The sequence below is a fragment of the Paramormyrops kingsleyae genome, chromosome 9 (genome assembly GCF_048594095.1).
Source record: "Paramormyrops kingsleyae isolate MSU_618 chromosome 9, PKINGS_0.4, whole genome shotgun sequence".
Classification (NCBI taxonomy): Eukaryota; Metazoa; Chordata; class Actinopteri; order Osteoglossiformes; family Mormyridae; genus Paramormyrops; species Paramormyrops kingsleyae.
The window spans coordinates 19,004,581-19,026,339 of record NC_132805.1 but is presented as its reverse complement, the minus strand read 5'-3'; the positions used below and the strand labels follow the sequence as shown (position 1 = coordinate 19,026,339).

General features: G+C 38.7%; 1 protein-coding gene across 2 annotated transcripts in view; it reads left to right on the top strand.

Moving 5' to 3' along the window:
* The window catches only part of adgrb1a (adhesion G protein-coupled receptor B1a), a 144,074-nt gene that overhangs the window by 6,660 nt on the left and 115,655 nt on the right, over positions 1-21,759 (top strand). For both annotated transcript variants that reach the window (XM_072716497.1, XM_072716496.1), the window contains exon 2: positions 20,852-21,738. In XM_072716497.1, the coding sequence (XP_072572598.1) occupies positions 21,054-21,738 (685 nt within the window). In that variant the 5' untranslated portion in view covers positions 20,852-21,053. The remainder of the gene's footprint in view (positions 1-20,851; positions 21,739-21,759) is intronic.

The window sequence follows — 21,759 nt, the reverse complement described above, 5'->3', positions numbered from 1 at the left end:
TTGCTTCAATGCATTTAGGGGTGTGGTCCTGGTCAAGACAATCTCCTGAACTCCAAACTGAATGTCAGAATGGGAAAGAAAGGTGATGTAAGCAATTTTGAGCGTGGCATGGTTGTTGGTGCCAGACGGGCCGGTCTGAGTGTTTCACAATCTGCTCAGTTACTGGGATTTTCACACACAACCATTTCTAGGGTTTACAAAGAATGGTGTGCAAAGGGAAAAACATCCAGTATGCGACAGTCCTGTGGGCGAAAATGCCCTGTTGATGCTAGAGGTCAGAGGAGAATGGGCCGACTGATTCAAGCTGATAGAAGAGCAACTTTGACTGAAATAACCACTCGTTACAACCGAGGTATGCAGCAAAGCATTTGTGAAGCCACAACATGCACAACCTTGAGGCGGATGGGCTACAACAGCAGAAGACCCCACCGGGTACCACTCATCTCCACTACAAATAGGAAAAAGAGGCTACAATTTGCACGAGCTCACCAAAATTGGACAGTTGAAGACTGGAAAAATGTTGCCTGGTCTGATGAGTCTCGATTTCTGTTGAGACATTCAAATGGTAGAGTCAGAATTTGGCGTAAACAGAATGAGAACATGGATCCATCATGCCTTGTTACCACTGTGCAGGCTGGTGGTGGTGGTGTAATGGTGTGGGGGATGTTTTCTTGGCACACTTTAGGCCCCTTAGTGCCAATTGGGCATCGTTTTAATGCCACGGCCTACCTGAGCATTGTTTCTGACCATGTCCATCCCTTTATGACCACCATGTACCCATCCTCTGATGGCTACTTCCAGCAGGATAATGATCATGTCACAAAGCTCGAATAATTTCAAATTGGTTTCTTGAACATGACAATGAGTTCACTGTACTACAATGGCCCCCACAGTCACCAGATCTCAACCCAATAGAGCATCTTTGGGATGTGGTGGAACGGGAGCTTCGTGCCCTGGATGTGCATCCCACAAATCTCCATCAACTGCAAGATGCTATCCTATCAATATGGGCCAACATTTCTAAATGCTTTCAGCACCTTGTTGAATCAATGCCACGTAGAATTAAGGCAGTTCTGAAGGCGAAAGGGGGTCAAACAACGTATTAGTATGGTGTTCCTAATAATCCTTTAGGTGAGTGTACATGGAACTTTAGCATCTCATTACACTTCCCTACTAGCAGCACAGGTGGAGTGCAGTCATTGCAGTGACAGAACTAGGAAGTGTGGGGCCTGAAGTATATTTCCAGAGACGTTATCCAAATACTGATAGAGGGGCAAAAACCAGGGCCAGTATGCATAAAATTTCTCAGAGTAAAATTTCACTCTTAAATGCGTCACAATTCTAAGAGTGACGTGATTTTGCTCCTACTCCCAGACTTAAGAATAGGTGGCATGCATAAACATTCTTAAGTGTTAAGAGTAGGTCTCAGCTCCTAAATTATTTAAGAGAACTGGAGAGGACTCCTAAACCAGTTAGGAGTTGCACGATGGCAGCAGCACTACGCGCACAAAGACGGAGACCGCGCACTTTCCTTGAAAGAAAGGGCGTACTGCAGATGTACGACAATAATTAATTGATAAAAAGGTACAGGTTCGATCATGAGGGCATTCTTTTTGTTACCAACCTAATTAGGAACCGGATACAATCTCCTACGTCACCTAAAAATGCACTTACAGTTGAACTGAAGGTGATAATGATGCTACGTTTTAACCAAAACTGAATCCCAAGACTAAGAGAGAAAGAACCAGGAAAGTAGGAGTCACACATGAAAAATACATAGTGAACAAACACTCAGTATGAGGGACACAACTATCGCACAAGGAATTCAGTGTGACCAGCTGCTTTTAATCCATTCCAGTTAACCAAAGTGATGCATCTCAAGTGTGTTTAGTATTCAGGGGAGGTGGAGCATGAATTGGTGGGGCCTGGCTGAATGGATGCTCTGCCTGAGGCTGGCATGACAGGTGTTGCATGTTGTCAAAGTGAGAAAATCCCTGTGACAGAAAAAACTCTAATAGCCAGCTTCCACTGACGTCAAGCTGAGTTATCAAAAAATTTCCTCCACTTTTTCCACGACACTGGTATTTTCAGTACCTGATTTTTCAATACCTTATATTTATTATGAAAGCACTCTGAAATAAATGGGTGAAGGACTGCTACAAATGCTCTTATAGAAACAATTACAGCACTTTCACATTTCAATTATTAATCAATCATTTGTTGTTTTTGCCAATTCACTCAATCAAGCATGCCTTACACCACCATGGCAACCTTCCAGCATGGTGGGCCTGTCCTTGGCTGTCACTGCAACATGGTGGACCTGTCCTTGGCTCTGAGTACAACATGGTGGGCCTGTCCTTGACTTTCACTGCAATACTGTGGGCCTGTACTTGGCTCTCACTCCAACACCGTGGGCCTGTCCTAGGTTGTCACTGCATCACTTTGGGACTGTCCTTGGCTGTGACTGCAACATGGCGGGCATGTCCTTGGCTGTCACTGCATTTTTTTTGTCTTTCTTATCCCCCTAAATGATGCATGTTACATGACACACACACTACAGTGAATTTAATGATGCCAGCTGAACTAATTGCATGTCTCTGGACTGAACGGGAAACAAAATACCTGCGCAGCACAGGCAGAACTCCACAAATGCATAATAATAGAAGAAGAGTTTTCAGCCAATTTTTGAGAAATAAGTCTCTTGGAATTATTTATTTTTTGATTGCCATGACATGTCTTTCACTAAATCATTAGATATAGTTCTTGTTCTGCCTAAAAGGATACTTTGGGTGTCAAAAGAAAATTGACAAGAACCAATTTGTTTTTCCCACAGAATTAGTGGTGGTGGCTGACAGGAGTGCCGTTGTGTCCGTGTACACATGCAAGGAGGTATTCCAAGGCTTTCTTAAATTAATTATCATAATGTGTGAATTTCCCACTTTGTCTTACAGTAGTGTGCTGAACATGCACAAACTCAAAAGAGAAACTCTTTTTTAAATATATGCTCAAAAAAAAAATGGAACCAGCGGCTATGATGCATATGACTATAATATGCAACGTCAAGTTCACTAGTCAGTTCTCCCATTTACACAGGCTCAGTGGCTATAAAAATGTATATGTGTAGCTGATAGAATTAAATTTTGTCCTTAGGAACAAAAGTAAAAAGGCCCACTTAGCCAACCACAGGACTGAACGATCAACCTTGTGATCACAAGCACAGAGTCCTAACCTGCAGAGCCACTCACTGCCCTGAAATTTGTAGACAAATGTGCTCCATGAATATCATTAGCTTAAAGGAAAGAAAAACAGAAACTATTAATTAATTATTTCTTTACCATGACAACATCAATGCCCAGCAGTATTTTTCATTTGGTGCTTCATTTCGATTGATTGAACAGTATTTTCACACATACATATCAAGTGTTTATCAAAATTTCATATAAATAACTTTAATCATTATATGAAGTGTTCCGGTAGAGTCCCCGGAAAATATGGGAAGTTCAACTGCAAGCAATCTATCTTTGTTAAAACTTTTTGTCTATTAAGCAGCAGAGAGAGAAAACATCTGTTTCCATAACGACTCCCTCTGCAGCTTTTCATCAACTTTTTGAAAGCGCTGTTGAGGTAAAGTCATGTGACAACTAGTCCTCCCATCTAACATCCCATTAAGCTCAGAAAAAAACAACTGCTCTACTTCAGGCGCAAGACTGCAGCCAGATATTTTTGTTTACTATGCACATTTGATTGTTTTTAGGAGCGAGGTCTTCAGAAATAAATATGTTGAGAGGTGATATTGTGAATATTGCAAGGTCTGTCATTTCTCTAGGAGGTTTCATAATAATGGTAATTCTGACGGGACAACCGCTAAAGTATCAGAATACTCTGGGGGTGGTCAGGGATTAAAACTGATACATTGTGGTCCAGGAAAGTGAAAATATCTCTGCTGATGTATTACCTTAGTCAGTCAGACTCCTGTTTCTTGCTAGCCAGTTCCATCCATGGCAATGTTGGTTGTCCCGCCTTCCCCAACCAGGTTTACATGCCATACTCCATCAATATTTATTGCCTGGAGGGGCCAAAGGTTTATGCTGGCACTGTATTTACTCCCTTGTGCCCTCATGCATGTAATTTAACAGATGCCTTCTGCAAAGTTACTTATTAAATAAAAGTGGAAAAGCAAACAAACAATTTAATTGCCATCTGCATGCCTCAGCTGCCCTAATGCCTGCTCTTTTTCTTATGATGCTTTTTGCAAATTCCCAGTCTTGACTTAGAGCATTCTGATTTTTTCTCCCCTTTTTCTTCTTATCTGGGTCTTATCTCCATGTATTTTTCTTATTGCTCCTTTTCTTTCTTCTACCCTTTTGCCATTTCTTTTGTCCTGTTTGCTTCTCTCCTGTCTTTTCTCTGGAGGACAACTTGATGGATGTGGTGCAGCAGCTACCAGCTTGTCATCAATTGCCCATCACTGATCTGGCACGCCGATCCTGTTGTGCCATTCCCTGATCCTCTGCCCTCACCTAGTAAGCTTCCTAAACTGATTGTTGCCTAAGGAGATGAGAGAGTGCATTTGTAACAGCAGGTCAACAGTGATTTCACCCTTGCATTGCTTTTACAATGGATCTTGGCCATGTTACACTAGATTAGAGAATCAGATAAATCTCATTCTTTAACTGATTGCAATCTCTTGCTGAGGATTTTGGCTTTACATAGCCCATTGTGGCTTTCTATTTGACACATAACAATGTGCCCAAATATACCTTCTTTCACTTTTGAAAACATTCATTTTCTTAATTACATATACATTACAAATATTTATTTAGCAGCCACTTTTGTACAAAGTAGATATGAGTGTAGTTAGGCTAAGCTTACAATGAATGACTAGTGCAAGTTAGCACTGGGACATTACATAGATGCAATAGATTGCAAAACATATATTGAAAGTTTTCAAGCCTCGGGGAATAAGTAGGATGGGCTGTGACAGTGAGCAGAGAGTTATTCCTACAGATAGCCAGCTTCACTAGTTTGGATTTTGGAATAACACAAGATAAAACCTGTAAATGCTGTTATAAGATGGATGAATGTATGCAATACATAACTTCAAAATACACGGGCACAAAAATACACTCATATTAATACTGCAGCTTTAACTATTTAAAAGAAGCACACAGACTATGTTCAAAGAGAAAATACACATCGATGGATACCTCTCTATCCATTCACCAACATGCACGATACACTCTGCTTAACATATCACAGTACTTTTCACAATTTCCTAAGTTTGTGATTTTATGCAGCAACCTCATTATTACAATATACAACAGGAGCTCATTCTGTGCCTCCTTTGCCTGAATCCCAGTAGAGGTTCTTTAATGGCCAGTGACACCTACTATCATTTGTGAGAACGAGGACTTTGTCCTACTGCAGCTGCCTCACAGAATGCTCCACAGCAAATGCTGCACTGGAGACAATAATGAGAACCTGGAATCTTCCGGAACAAATCGGGCTCTTTCCCTGGTCCACCCTGGTGTCTCTCTTATGAGGAAAAACATTCATCTTACCCAACCCAGCAGGTGGGAATGATCTGCTTCAGCTGCCATCTGTGAGGTCTAGGCTCGACTAACTGACAAGTGCACCTGCAGCATTGCCAGCTTGCTCCAACATCACAGCAACTTTGCCAGGACATTGCTTTAAAGAGACAAAGCATGTGCTTGCAGTAGGGGCTGCTCTATGAGCAGCTATATTTGTAGTATGCAGTCCCAAATAGTTCAGTGTCTCTCCCATAATGATTTAATGATTTTATTCATTTTATTCCAGTATGACTATAAAGTCACTAACCTTTAGGTCTAGGTAATAAATTTATTACAGATACCTTATATAGACACAGTCAAAATGAGCCATATGACATTCTGCAAGAGAAAAAGTTTTGGTGGACAGTGGTGGGTGTATTACGTCAGAAAAGAGACAGCAGTGTGGAGTGAAAATGTAATCAATTAATCCTTTGAATTACTTGAAATGTGTAATGTAATCTGATTATAAATTGGATTACTTCTATACATTGACCAGAACTAATGGGTCGTATTAAGCTGATGTCATTGTCCAAGGTACGCATAAATGAAAACGAGGCGGTGGCCATTTTACCAGGGTGCGAGTGACTACAGCAGCAAGAAAACCCCGAATCTAAGTTTCTTCTGTATACCTTCGGATCGTACAAATCAAGGCAAAGAGACCGAAGAGCTGCTGGAAGGCTACAGAAAACTTGGTGAAGGTCCATCGATAGAAAGAACTTGAACAACGATACTGTCAAGAAGTGGCACATTCTATGTTCTGAGAATGGGCAGCATTTCAGTTAAATGCATTAAAAATGCGTATTCATTTCCTTTTGAACATTTTGTAATTTGTATTTTGCTGGACGGAAAAAATCAGATGTAGGCTAATTTGAAACAAAATAGATTGAGAAATTGTATTCTGTGTATTTAAAATACTTAATAAAATGCCATTTTAAGAACGTTCTGTCATGGATCCGGGCAGCTCGGGAACGGAAACGAGGCATGGCGCAGGCTCAGAAAAGGGCGGACGACCCACTTGCGGCTCCAGGTACAGAAAGGGGTTTATTTAATTTAACAAAAAACAACAACACACCAGAAGACTTCATAGACAATCTTAGACAGAACACAATGAACCACTAGTGAACTAAACACAGGCAGGAACTTAAATAGGAACACTGAACAGAGTAACGAGGCAGCAGGAGTGAGACAAGCAATTAACCAATTGGGGAAGGTGCAGGACAACGAGCAATCAGGAAAACACACAAGGGCAGGCACAAGAACAGGAAACAGGTGGAACTAATTAACTCAGGGAACTGGGATGGGAAAACTAAGACTGACAAAGAAGGAAACAGCATCTACACTAGGGAATAACAGACAGGTAGACACACAAGCAGGGGCACCAGGAACAAAACCAATAACCAAATACAAAATCACACAAGAAACTCAAATGAAACACTAGGGAGCAAAATACAAAAACAGGAGGTGGGATTCAAACATAGGACAGAAGGGTACTCAGGACAGAAGGGTACACAGACAACCACATGCTCAACACATTGAGCCACAAGACCAGACAGGCAACAAGGGAGAACAAAGACTAACATGAGAACGGGATGACCAGCAACACCTGCTGGTCAAACGGGGAAGGGACACAGAAGGACCACAGCAGGGGCTGACCCTGACACGTTCATCGCTAGGCTTACAGACTTTAAAATACAGCCTATCACCATCCTTTGCATTATTCCAAGGAAAGAAGCTGCTTTGGTGATCTGTGATCAAATTGCCTATTAGCAGTAAAATAGGCATATATTGCTGACTGAATGTCAGTATAGGACGATTAGCAAACAGCAGTACTGTGCTCTAGAACTTGTAAATTAACTCGCTAGCCTCCTAAGGTTAGTGACATTCTAAATTAAGTTAATTTCAACAGACATGCTCAGGCAGTGGCATCTTGTGGTTTGTCATATATGGAAACCTTCATTAGCGATAAATCAGGCTAGCTAGTTTTGTTCCTAAGGACAAAGTTAATTTCTATCATCTAAACGTGGGAGTTTTATAGCCACTGAGCTTGTGTAAAAGGGAGAACCGACTGGAGAACTTGACATTGCATATTATCTGCGTTGCAGTCACGGGTCCTGTTTGTATTTTCTGAGTGTATATCTAAATAACAATTTCTTTGACTTTATGTTCGGCACCCTACTGTAAGACAAAGCTGGGAATTCATGCATTATGATCATTTAAGAAAGCGTTACGGTGCCTCATTGCGCCTGCATTTACACTTTATGGTTAACTGTGTGGTAGATTGCTTCCTTCAAATGATACAAAGAAATGCCTCAGTCCCATTTGCTTGAACAAAATACAGCTTTTCATAGTCCTGAGCACTCGCTATACATTTATTTTATATGAAACTTTCTTTAACATTGAAAAGAAATACAGAACTTTATGCATCTTTGCGACGGACATCTCTGACATTCCCTGGTAAAATGGCCGCTACGCACAAATCGTGACATAATACGCATGTAAACTAATACAACCCATTGGTGTTATTGGTTTCACAGCAGAGCTGAGCAATATAAATTATATATTGACATTGACATGCGATCACAAAAAAATTAAAAAGATAGGAAAATGAGAAACTTCCATACACTGTCAATAAGGAGCATTGCTTGATAGTACATATGACATCACAGAAACAAATGTAATTCCATAAAGTCATATGGTAGTCTTTCAAGATCAGACAACTCACATAAAAGAACCCACAGTAAAGCTGGCTGAGTTAAAGGTGCACTCCTCATGCCACTGTTTTGGTAATGTCATGGAGGAGATGACCGTCCCTCAGAGGAAACTTCGGGTGTCGATGAAGAAGGCAACATCTCAGCAACTATAATTTTAAAAAAGGAGATACTGTGGATAAATAGGGTCAAAACACCTCGGTGGTGTGGCATTGGTGTGGCAATGTAGCCTTTTAGCCCGAGCCCCCTATTTGACAATAGCACGAAATGATCCAACCTTCCCAAAAACAAAACACTTAAAACTTATAAAAACATGTCAAAACATTGTATAGTTTAAATCCTGACAGTCATGAGATGCTAACCAAATACAAACCAATTTCTAGAACATTTACTTACACAGATAAACAAACTGAAATTGTACACAAACTCACACCTACAAACATATTGACGTGGGTTTCCCTTGGCATTATAAGCATTTTTGAGATTTTTGGGGGTTGGGGGGGGGGCTATTTCTCCCCAGTCAAACACATTATTTTAAAGCTTTGAATATTGGGAAGAATATTCAGTGCTTAATTCCATTCCTCACTTTTTATCCTAAGTTTTAAAAGTCATTCTTCGCACCCCCTCCTGCTGAGTCATCTATCCAGGCCTCGAGAGTGACCAGTGCCATGAAGCTCTTGTGAAGTATAGATATAAAAGAAGGCAGGGCTTGTGATGTGTCTTTGAACTCATCTTTTTCTGGGATATTTGTTTCTTCCTGTTTCGAGGTGTTGCACATTATTGGTTGGTGGAGAGGTTCATCAAAATGGACGGTCAGTTGTTCCTGTGTCACGAGGTGGCTGGAAAGCCTTGCCATTCAGTGAAAAACCAAACAGATAGGCCCATATGCAGGCTCATTTCGTTAAGTAGTCAGAGAGCTACATAATAAGTTCTGTGAATGGTGTGTAGATGCAATTTATATACTGAAATCTAGGGGTCAAAACTGATGATGTCACGAACACCATATTTACAAGGGTAGTTTTTACAATTTTTGGGTATTTTAGCTTTCTTTAGACTAAAGGCCCATGACGGATTTCGATCTTTGGACCCTTACCAAGATAGTAATGCCAAGATCAGCATAATTTGTGCAATGAGTGTTATGTTATTTATGTAAACAAACAGAAAGTGCATAGTTCCCCTAATGGCCATATTGAAATGCAAACCAATTTTATTGTTTTATTTAAGTGACTTTATGACCAGATACTGCTTTTTTTAATGGTTGTAAACTTGTGTATTAATATAATTAAGTCTAAATTTTGTACTTTACAGTGTTTTTTATTAACATTTTTTAAGTTTGGAAACTAGCAGCCATATGGCAGATGGGTCGACCAGGGGGTAGGGCAGGGTAAGAGGTTTGAAGTCCTAAGCATCACAGAATTTTACTGTGTACTGTGTAAAAAACTTGTGCAAACTAATGCTGCAACCAGAACAAAATTATTTCACCTTCTAAGGCACTGCCCTTCAATAGAACATGCAATCATTTAGGGCTTCCACTTTCAGTCTGAAGAAAAACAGGAAAAATCACATATTGGTTCATAACAGTACACAGCAATTCATTTTTCAATATGGGATGGATGGCAACTCTACTATTAATCAGGTCCCCTGGAACAAGTGTGTTTTTGTATGGTTTATTGTTTTTTAAATTATATTTCATTTTGCATTTCATTCAATTTGTTGTCTTTTTATGTTATGAATCTGTTTAAGGGGAATCCTAAGGGAATTTTAATAAAAACTGGAGCATTTAAGGAATGAAACAATAACTATACAACATCATTGTGATAATTATAGATATTGACTAAAATTAAACAAATTAATTTACTACTGTCTCTTTTCTGACGTAATACACCCACCACTGTCCACCAAAACTTTTTCTCTTGCAGAATGTCATATGGCTCATTTTGACTGTGTCTATATAAGGTATCTGTAATAAATTTATTACCTAGACCTAAAGGTTAGTGACTTTATAGTCATACTGGAACAAATTAAACAAAAGCTAGTTAAAATGTGGCCCATTAGTGATATGGGCAACTTCTAATGAACTGTCCATCTAGCCAGTAGACTGTTAGATGCAACTGACCAAACTTGGATATCTAGCTATCACCCCCATGTCATGGAAAATATACCTTCAAATGTTTTTTAAATGTAGAATACACTTTGACTTTCAAAAAACAAAGATTGTGTTGCATCGTTATGTCATTATATTTTTCCTTTGGGCTTCCTTGAACATAAAATGATGCCTGTACATCCAGTGGTTAAATGCAGACATCTCCATCCAGCATTCCTCTCTCACAAGCATCTTAAGATATTGTGCATTATATACCCTTCCCTCCTCCATACCATCCAAACAGTTCACATTATTATGATCTGTACACAATTACTGTATAACTAATTGTAATTTACTCAATTTTTTGTAATCAGTCTATGTAATCCATAATTTCATATACTCCATTACTACACAACACTGTTGGTGGAAGGCAGAATTTAAAATAGCCACTCACTGTTATCTTAAAACAAACAGTGACTGGTACTATGACTAAAGTGATCAGCCACTTCTTATACAATACAGAAAAAACTGAAGCTTTAGAATGGATGAAAAACAATGAGAACTCTGGGCCAGTTGTCATCCATTGACTAGCATCAAGGAAAACTGACAGCAGCTGTTTCTGCTGTATAGTAACGAATATTGAGAACCTCAATGGATTCCTTCAATTGCAGGAGGTACTGTCCTTCTGGGAGAAAGCTCATTTGAATTTGTGTTTTCTGTGGCCAAGACTCCAGCTCTCAGATGGGTTTTCAGCCTTCTTACATCCTTTCTGGTCTCCTGTGTGTCAGCCAGAAACTTCCATTCCAGTCCTGGATGAAAAGATCATTATTGTTCACGTGCAGCCCTGCTCTGTGGGTGCCACTGAAGAAGAGCACAGCCCGCACTGTGTTGTGTTAGATTAGAGGTCCCATAGCAGGACCACTGTCAGCCTCTTTCTGAGACTAAAAAAACTGGGCAGCTAGTGAAACTGTTAATTGCAGATTTGCCTATGCTTTAGAAAGCATTTTCTTTTAATATATTGTTTTCACTTTGACTAAGGCAGTGAATAGATTCTGACTCCACAGTGTCTAAGTGCTTTATCTGAGAATACTGCAATTTGAAGTCTGGTTTGGAAAAGGCAAGTGTAGCACAGAGAACAACAATGTATTCATAGTGTCTACTAAGCTTAGCACAATAAATGTATCCAGCTGTGAGTGCTTCGGGTGGACATACATACTCTGAGAGACAAGGGAAGTCTCACAGCAGGGCTCTGTTTTGGTTGAGAAGTTCTGTCATTGTTTAGATTTGTGTGTGCGCGCCTGTGACAGTTTGCCTTTTTCGTGACTTACTTTCCACTGGCACTCATAAGCCATCCACTTATAAACTCCAGCTTCTCTCTAGTATTTACTTTTTCATTGTTGTCTACTAGAATTTTAGACCTCCTCCCATTCAACAACCACAGGTGTTGCTTACTGTTTTTAACCATTTGCATTTTGCTATGATGGGACTGGATCAGCAGTGGGCACTTGGATAACATACACTATGTTAGAGGCTGGAAGTTTATTTCTGGGGTGTAGCAATTTATTATCATTATTGTGACTCCATCTTTTGACAGATGGCTTAGTCTTTATTTATATCAAATACTTCCTCATTAGAATATTATGAAGAACATGTGCAGGGAATATCAGCGGCTGATTTGTGGGGTCATCTCTCTCCGTCTTATCCTCCATCTTCTCTTCATCCAGTTTAGCATAATAATGCTCAACTCCAATCTGCGGAGAAATATTAAAGTCGCACATCCCCTGACCGTGAAATTGATAATCTCTATGCAGTCGGAATGCTGACAAGGACCTTTATATAGAACCAGTGCAGGAAGAAAAGGCTCATTATATGCAACATTTAAACCTAATTGTAAGTGATAAGTGCACCATGTTTTAGTGGGAGATTAACTTACTAAAAGAAAGACAGGAGTCCTTCTCTAACAGCAACCCGCTATTGAAACAAGCTGTATCATGAACAATGGACCATTCACAAATGTACAGAAAATTGCATTAAAAAGCTTGCTTTACTTTAATGTTTTTGGACACATCTAAGCTATACAGTAATGCTATAACCTTGCAAGTAATTCTCCAGACAAATATGATGAAAGTATGGATTTTTAATAAAAAAAAATTTTTTTTGCTTTTTGAGGTGTTAGTGGTATGTGAGATAGATGGGAAGATAATGAACCAATCATTCAAAAAGGGACAACAATAACTACAATAAAAAAGTGCATATTGTACACAATAAACAATATATCTAGAGATATTGTCCACTAACAGGGGCCTAGGGAAAGGGCTGTGAGCATTATTTGTGAAAGGCTGTTATTTCCATATGACTATATGACTCACCACTCCCACTTTGCATTCTACACAAATCCCTGCTGTGCCTCTTCCTGCATCCTTCCACTGCATGCCCCCATGACTGAGTGCATCCTTATCTATTCTACTTCTAGGTGTGCCTCTGGGTTTATGCTTGCCTTTGTACTGTTTACTAGAAGTATTGGCCTTGTCATATCAGTTAGGTATAAAGCAATTTCATTATTCCACCATATTTCACAATATGAGGCATTTGCTCAATGAAAATGTCTTTTTTATATATATAGAACCTCCTATCCTTCAAAGAACTTGAGTCTTTTCTGTTTCAAGCATGCTTCAACATCCCACTAGTTGAAGACGTGTATGGCAACATTCCAAAATGAGCTAAAGAACAGCCTGTTCCTATAAACAAAGAATCATGTGGTAGCAACTTGCATGCAGACAGGGTCAGGAGGTTCACAAAATGTTTGATTTTGCAATGGGCACCACATGTGATCTTACTGATTATGTTGGGATTGTTGGTGCTGGATCTGGTGTCCCGGCATCTCATAAGCAGCCTGGGATTTTCATATTCTACAATGTCGGCAATTTATGGAGCAACCTCCATAGGAGTGTACGTTAAAATATATTATAGATTACAATTAAAAATATATAGTTGCAAGTGTGGCATAGTGAATCATGCCCCTGCCATGTGGACCTGTGTACCTGTTTGAGGACAACAGATTTCCTCATAAAATCCAAAAGCCTGTTAGGGTGTGCAAACTAATGCCTCTAAATTGCCCATTGCATGTATACCCCGAGATAGGCTGATATGTTGTCCTGAGTATTCTCCTACTTTGGGTCCACTGCTTTCTTGGAGAGTATAGACCAGGGTAGTCCAACCTTGCTCATAGAGATGTACCACCCTGCAGAACTTAGGTACAGCCATAATTTAACACACCCGATTATCAAGCCTTTCAGTAGCATCTCAGTATTAAAGCTTACAGTAGCTTCAACATAGCCGCTCTGATTCTGAGATGCTACTGAAGGGCCTGATTACCTCTCTCACGTGTGTTAAATTATGGCTGCACCTAAGCTCTGCAGCGTGGTAGATCTTTAGGAGCTGGGTTGGGCAGCCCTGGTTTAGACTTTGTGATTTGGAGATGGAGATACCACCACATAGTCCAGAGGAGAGCTGCCTCCATCCTCAAAGACCCCACACACCCCCAACACGGACTGTTCACACTTCTGCCCTCAGGATGGAGGTACAGAAGTGTGAAATCTAGAACCTCCCGACTTAACAACTCCTTCTTCCCCACTGCCATCAAACTCCTTAACAGCTGACAGGAGTATGAATAACGGACATCATACTACCATACCAGACCATACTACCTCATACCTTAATTTTTTGCACATTAAGCTCTTTTACACATTACACTTAAAAGTATTTATTTTTCAATTTTTTTCTATTTCATTGTACCTCGGCATTTTTGTGTGGACAGCAAAGTAAGTATTTCATTACACAAAGAAATGCACTTTTCTACTGTACATATGACAATAAAGGCTTTGAATCTTGAATGGAGAGATGAAATAATCTTTAGTTTTTAAATACAAGATTCATAAATTAGGAGTGAAAATTAAAGATCAGATTAAGGAGGAAATAGTAATTTGCCTAATTGGTCCACGTCAAGGATGGAGTCTCTGATTAACAAGGGCTCGCATACCAAAGGTGACATTGCAGCTTTGTGGGCAGCCCTACCGCATCACACCTACATTGCTGGGGAGTTTGAGCCCTACCTCCATTTTATTTGTGTGCAATTTGGCATGTTCTTCCTCTGTTGTGCATGTTTTCTTCAGTTTCCTGTTGTGTGTTACTGTGATCTAGTGTGTATGTAACCTGTGATGGCAACAGTGAGTTCATACATTGAAGTAACAGCCTTGCAGATAGACTGACACGTGGTGCTATGTTGAATTTCCTAAAATTTTGTTGTTGGCAGATGGAATCACAAACTGAATTTATCCCCTGATGTTGTCTACAGTCTGATGCCTTCACATTTCTTAGCTTCATTTCACACCCAGAAATGTATTTTTACAACCCCACCCAGATCACCCTTCATCTAGTCCACCAAAGATATAATCTTTTCGGGTAAAGAGAAGTGGCAAAGATGATTTATTAAAACCCATATGAATGCCTGTTCTGCCCACACCTTGCTCTGGAGATAGTGTCTGTATCCAAGTATGCTTTCTGGATGTAATCCAATCATAAACAGTAACATATGATTTAGTTATGAAATTGAAATCATACTTCCTGGGTGGCATGGTGGCGCATTGGTTAACACTGTTGTTTCACGCCTTTTAGACTTGGGTTCAAGTCTCTACCCTAACTCTGTGTGTGGAGAGAGGCTGCATGTTCTTTGTGTGGTTCTACGCTAACCTAATCGACCTTGCTTTTTTTTCTTATAACAATTTTATTGAGCAATGTTCATTATCAAGATTCTATCTAAATTTATCATTTTCTTCTATCATTTTTAAATTTTAAATGATGTTAAGCATATATTTTCTTTCAAATTGCCCAGCCCTATGAGACATATCATGCATTATTCATAAAGATTTGGGCTCAGAGATGTATATATTTATTGGTTATTACCATGCATATTTAGAATTAAATGACCATAATCCCTAATGTCTACCACAGAATTGGTTGAAAATTTGTGCCAGCTTTAGCAGAAAGATTGGAATAGGAGACATATTGTGCATCATTACAAAGATTTGAGCAACCCACAGTATTTGCACACTTTGCATGTATGTTTTGTTTATAAGCAATAATACAAACAACCAAAACATGAGCACAACTTAATTAATTTGAGAGCTCGAAATAGCAAATTGAGATCACAAAAAAAGTAAATCTTCAGCACATTTTAGGAATTTTGTGACCTCAATTTAGCATTTCATGGGCACTTCAAACTAAATTGTGAGCACAATTCAGTACATCATGCCTATCATGACCACTCCAGGGCTCCATAGGATTCTATAAAAATAAGACCCATAAAATAGCTATACAACTTTGAGTCTATCCCTAGAAATAAAATTACTTGAATAGAAACTTAAATATATGGGTAACACAAATAATCCCGTATTATGCTATTACTTATGTATTAATTTTAATACATAAAATTTTAGTTACATATTGATCTCATGTAAATTCATCATTAATGAATGATTGACATGTTTTAAGCAGTTACTATATTTGTTACCATATTCGTTAATTTTGCAAGCCTTTCCGAATCTACTGAAGTAACTACTTAAGGAACAAGTCATGAACAACACAACACTGATCTCATGATTAATGAATCATGATGCAAATTTTATCCCAGGCAGTTACTATATTTATTATATCTGTTACTTCTGGAAACCTTTATGAACTACTGAAGGAACTACTAAGGAACTGCGGAAGGAACAAATAATGAATAACAAGCTATGCAAGTTAAATACTGATCTCATGTTTGTTCATTAATAAATTAATAAATCGACGTATCTATTCAACTAGCGACTATATTTATTAATGATTTGTACTTCAGTAGTAACTGAGTTATTACTAAGTATTTGTACCAATATATGAAAACTAAATGGTATCTTTAAAATACAAAGGAATAGAACCACACTGAGAAATAACTAAGAGTAAATTGGATTTGAAATTAAATTTGAATATTAAAATAAAAACTGAAAAAAAACTCTAATACTGCAACCTACGACAAAAAAGTTTATTATTGTATTTATTCATTAAAATTTGATTTCATGCAGTACATTCAATATTTTGTCATTTTTATTTTTATGAATCTGTTTAACGGGAAGGGAATTGGGACAAAAACTATACAAGGTAGTATGTTATGCACACAAAAAGAATAAGTCCATGGCCCCTCCAGAGTTCTGCAGAATCCACCATGCATGCACAGAGCACATTATGTACGCAAAATGGGCAAAAAATGTTCCAGCTATTATCTAAAGGCAGTATACAGGATTACATTTCCCTGAATTATTTCCAACAAGAAGGAAAAATAAACAAATTATTACCTTATCTAAGTAGTAGACCTATGTAAAAATGGTAATGAAAAGTATTTGACGTTTGTTTTTATTTTATTTCAGTCAGTATGGGAAGCAATATTTACAGGCTTAGTTTTTGTTTAGTTGTACCTTTAAAATGTATTTTTGTACATTTTATTTGTATCTTTCTTTGTATGTATTTTGTATCATTTCATTTTATGAAAATATTTGTTATAGTTTTTATTATCGTTAATGATAATAACCGTGGTGGGTGTAACACCAGAAACTGCCAAGTACAGTCTGTTGCTAAGTTTTTTTCTCTGACTGCCTCACTGCTTGGGTTTGACATGGTGTTCCATGCTCCATTTTGAACCAATACAGGACATTATTAGTATTTAGCAATCGCCCCGGCCCTGCCCCCCACTCCAGCGAACCTCTTATATGGGACCCAGGGGTGGGGAATGGGGTTCAATATTTCTTCAAAATGAAAGTGGAAACCGTAATTGCAGGTGTCTATGATTGTAAGCACTTGCATTCTGTATGTTCTACTAGATGGTAATGCTTCAAGTGGTGAAATAAGTTCACAATATTTCCTATTTTAGTTGGTACAAGGTTTGGGCAGAGATTACAATACACAGCACAAGACTTTAAATTGCCAAAGTACTACACCACACCAATTATGTCTTTTTTACCTTGTTTATCCACAATATGGCTGCTGAGCTGTTGCTTTCTTCACCAGCACTGACACAGAAGTTTCCTCTGACAAAGTGCATATGTATTGCCTAAACAGTGTTCTGTTAACTCAATCAACCTTGCTGTGCTTTTGTAAGTTGTCTGTTCTTAAAAGACTGCCAAATGATTGGTTGGAATTGTGTTTATTTCTGTAATGTGATTCAGATTCAGATTCAGAATACTGTATTAATCCCTGGGGAAATTATGTGATTACAGTTGCTCCAGGACAGTAAGAAGTAAGAAAGTAGAAAAAGTTAAAATACCAATGTTAAATAAAACAATAATATAATGATGTATGTTATCAAGCAATGTTCATTTTAAAAAATTCTCATTTTCTTACTGTTTAAATTTTACAAGACTATAATTCAATTTATTTTTTTTATATCACCCAACCCTTTTCTGGAGTAGTATTTCATGTCACATCATTCTTAGATGTTCTTACTCATTATTTTGCTTTGTTACAGGTTGTCCCATTGAAGTGGAAAGGATTATGTTATACTTATTTTACTGAAAAGCCCTGCCCTGAATCACTGTAAATACATTCAAAAGTCAGAGCCAATATTTACATCATTAACTAAATGAATCTGCTAAGGTCCTTCTCAGTCTCTATCGCAATATAACAAAGCAATAATGTCCAATAGGCAGTGGTACATCATGAATACAGAGACAGCTGAAGGATGTTTTTAGATATTGAATGGGGTGCCAGCATGCGTAAGACAATATTTAGGTTACATATCCTTCATGTATCAAATATGCTGCTTTAAATTCCATAGTAGCAACTCATCAAAAGAGAGTGTATAATAAAGAGAAAATAAGTCCAATATGACTATTACTGACCTTGAATTTGAAATCCCAGCCCAGTAAAAATTCCTGAAATCCAATCATTTCAACTAGCTGTTTAAATAATCCTACCCTATTGTTTGTCATAATCATAATTTTATTCAGAAGTTGGCTTGATGTCTAATACAATGGAGAAATTAATGGTAATAAAATATTATATGTGGATGGGTTGGTGCCCCATCCTGGGCAATTCCCTTCCTTGCTCCCATAACTTCCGGGATAGGCTCTGGACCCTGCATACATCAAGCAGGTACAGAAAATGGATGGATGGAAGCAGAATGGTTTCTTCCTTTTTGCTCAGGCAACTTTGAACAGCCCCATTTTTACCAGCAAGAACTGTAAAGATGCCAGCAGGAAGACTTAATTGTACCAGGTTGATTGGTATTGTGCATTAGGTCAAATAAAGCTTAATTAATGTTGAAATTTACTGCATTGTGCTTACACAATCAGTTTAATTTGTGGTGCAGCTTAGGAGATATGGATGGTTTTTCATTTTTATGCAGTACGGACTTTATAATTTCTGCATAATGGGAGTCATGGTGATCTAGCCTCTTTTTGACAGCTCTAGAAATGTCCAGGTGTGAAAAAAATGCATTCTAATTACATGAGATTTATCACATTGTTCCTTAACGGCAAAGATATATTTAAATTAACGAAAGTTAGTCAGATCTTCAGAGGAGTAGGAAGTTGGACTTTGGATCAAGGAGCTAGAATGTTTGTAGCATTGTTAGAGCCTTTATTAGAGTCTTGTAATGTTATACGGGGTTGCTCCCTGTATAGACATTCGAAATATTTTCCACAGATTATAGATATGATTTTTTGAAAACATGATCACCAAGAAGGAGAGGATATTCAAGATAGCAAAAAACATTAAACAAAGTCACAAAAGAACTGTTTCATACAATATAAACATCTTTGTCAGTGTAACACTGTGCTCTCGTGCCATAAACTGTCTTGTCAATGTGCATCAATGCCAACATCTGTATATGTTAATAGCGGATGGTGCACTCTGCACTATTAAGTTGTCCAACTAAGCTGTGAAAATACATCTTGCATCCTCACTTCAAATAACCCAAACACATGCATGCATACACACATAGATACAGTTGTTTAAAAATGACAATCACTGTCTTACTAGGAACAACAGATAATTGTTGAATACTCCACATTCTGGTTGTGTTGTGATGATAGTGTGACATTGTCATTGTCATTAAAGCTAGTCACATTTTCAGTTTTGACAAGTAAACTAAGCTAGACAATTTAGTCCACTTTGCTCAAGTGAATTAATCACTTCTGAGAGAACTATTGCCTATTAGCAACTATTGCCCATTGCTGTGTGAGATATTCTTTATATTTGCATACTTGCTGCTTGCATATTTTTATGGTAACACCCCCCCACCACACAGTCAGCTTGCATGTCATTGAATGTCCTTGCGAACAGCATGGTAAGTCATTGGGTAGCATTGTGGCTGTGTGTGTGTGCCAACCTTGCATGCACTCCCTGTTTTTTGCTGGTTTCCTCTGGGTAAACTGGTTACTCCCCATAGCCCAGTGGTCACTAACTGGCAGACACTAGTCTGCATTTGGATTGAAATACAGTTGAAGCTGGACTGTACAATGGATTTCCCCCCACCCCATCAGCAAATTTCCATCATCTCCATTTTTGTCACATGCAGTGAACCATGGTTATGCATTGTGGATCGATTGAGAAATGTATTAAGCATGGTGGGCTTTGTTTTATTTCTGGTCGAACTCATGAGTGAAAATATAGCAATTTAAAGTGTTTTGATTAAGCTGACTGATATACAAAAATATCTGGTTTCCTTTAAAGTTTCTCTCTCCATAATATATCAAGATAAGTAAGTTCAATAGAAGGATGTGCAATGAAATCCAGTGATCATCATTGTCAGCAGAAGGTTTCATGTGTGTTTATGATAAAAATTTCTGAGATGTGTATGGGTTGTTGATGGGAGAGGGAGAGTGTGTTCTTTATTTGTGCTTTTATTTTTCTTATTAGAAGCCTGGTGCTTTTGTGGGCCTGCTGCTGTCAAACTGCAAACAGGAAATTGCATTTCAATTTGATCTCTGTTAAGAGGATAACACAAATTTAAACAGGCAAAGAGAAAATGATGATTTCTTTGGAATGTTGCTTAATTAATGGAAATTTCTTATTGCTTTTATCTCAATAATTAATGGCTATGTAAGCTATTGATCAGTGTGACAGGAGTTAGTATAATTAATTGCTGCAGGTGATAATATTTATGTAGTGTTTTATATTTGGAATAATTATTTGTAAAAAAATATATATTTGTATATGTTGAATAAAGTTTTCATCTCATAGGGGCAGATCAAGTCCTCTTTGGTTTCAGTAATTTAAATAATGATATTAAATGAAATATTCTCGAAAAAGCACATTTTTTTAACTAAAATTTTGTGGGACTGTAATATTTGCAGTTAAACAGGTTGAATTAAACTCTCATTTGGTGTTTTCAAATAGTTATTGGTAAATTTGATTTTTATCCTCCATGTTACTGTTTTTGCTTTTTTGTTCTGATCCTACAGATATCTCTGGTCCTACAGATTCCACTGAATGCCAAGGCCATTTAACGTGCAGAAATGGCTAGTGGTGTGTTTCAGTAAAGATTTTTTCTACTTTGAGACGAAGTTCAACACTGGATCAACAGAGGAAGCAGTCCAGGTACACAAGAAAAAGTGAAACAGCTTACATTCCTCTCAGCTGCTCGCTTGCTTCATAACCCTGGTCATGAATATGCTTAGTCATTTGAACAGCATCCTGCTGCTGCTCCTTAGCCTGACCTCAGCATTACCATCAGGTCCTGCTTTGGACACCTGTACAACACTAGTACAGGGTCGCTTCTTTGGCTTTTTCTCCTCGTCTGCCGTCTTCCCCACTTCTTCATGCTCCTGGACCCTGCAGAACCCAGACCCGCGGCGCTACACCATATTCATCAAGGTCACCAAGCCCCCCAGGGGTAAATGTGCACCCCACCAGTTTCGCACCTACCAGTTTGACTCCTTTCTGGAGAGCACACGTACCTACCTTGGCATGGAGAGTTTTGATGAGGTGGTGAAGCTGTGTGACACCTCAGTGCCTGTCGCCTTTCTTCAGTCTGCCAAACAGTTTCTGCAGATGCGCAAGGTCATCCTACAGGATGGCAGGGACATTGTGGATTCCGAATTCAAGACAGAGTATCTGGTAATGGGCAACCGCAACCTCAGTATGCCCGCCTGCCAGATGCTGTGCCAGTGGCTGGAAGATTGCCTGGCATTCAGTACCCCTGGCCGGCCCTGTGGAATCATGCAGACTCCCTGTCAATGCGGAAAAGCAGGCATTCCACAGAACTCCGATGGCTGCTTCCAAGGTGACATGTACCTGGAAAACTGCATTTCCAGCGTGAGGGACGTGCCTCGCGATGCCGAGATTATGGGTGAGCATGCACAATCACTTG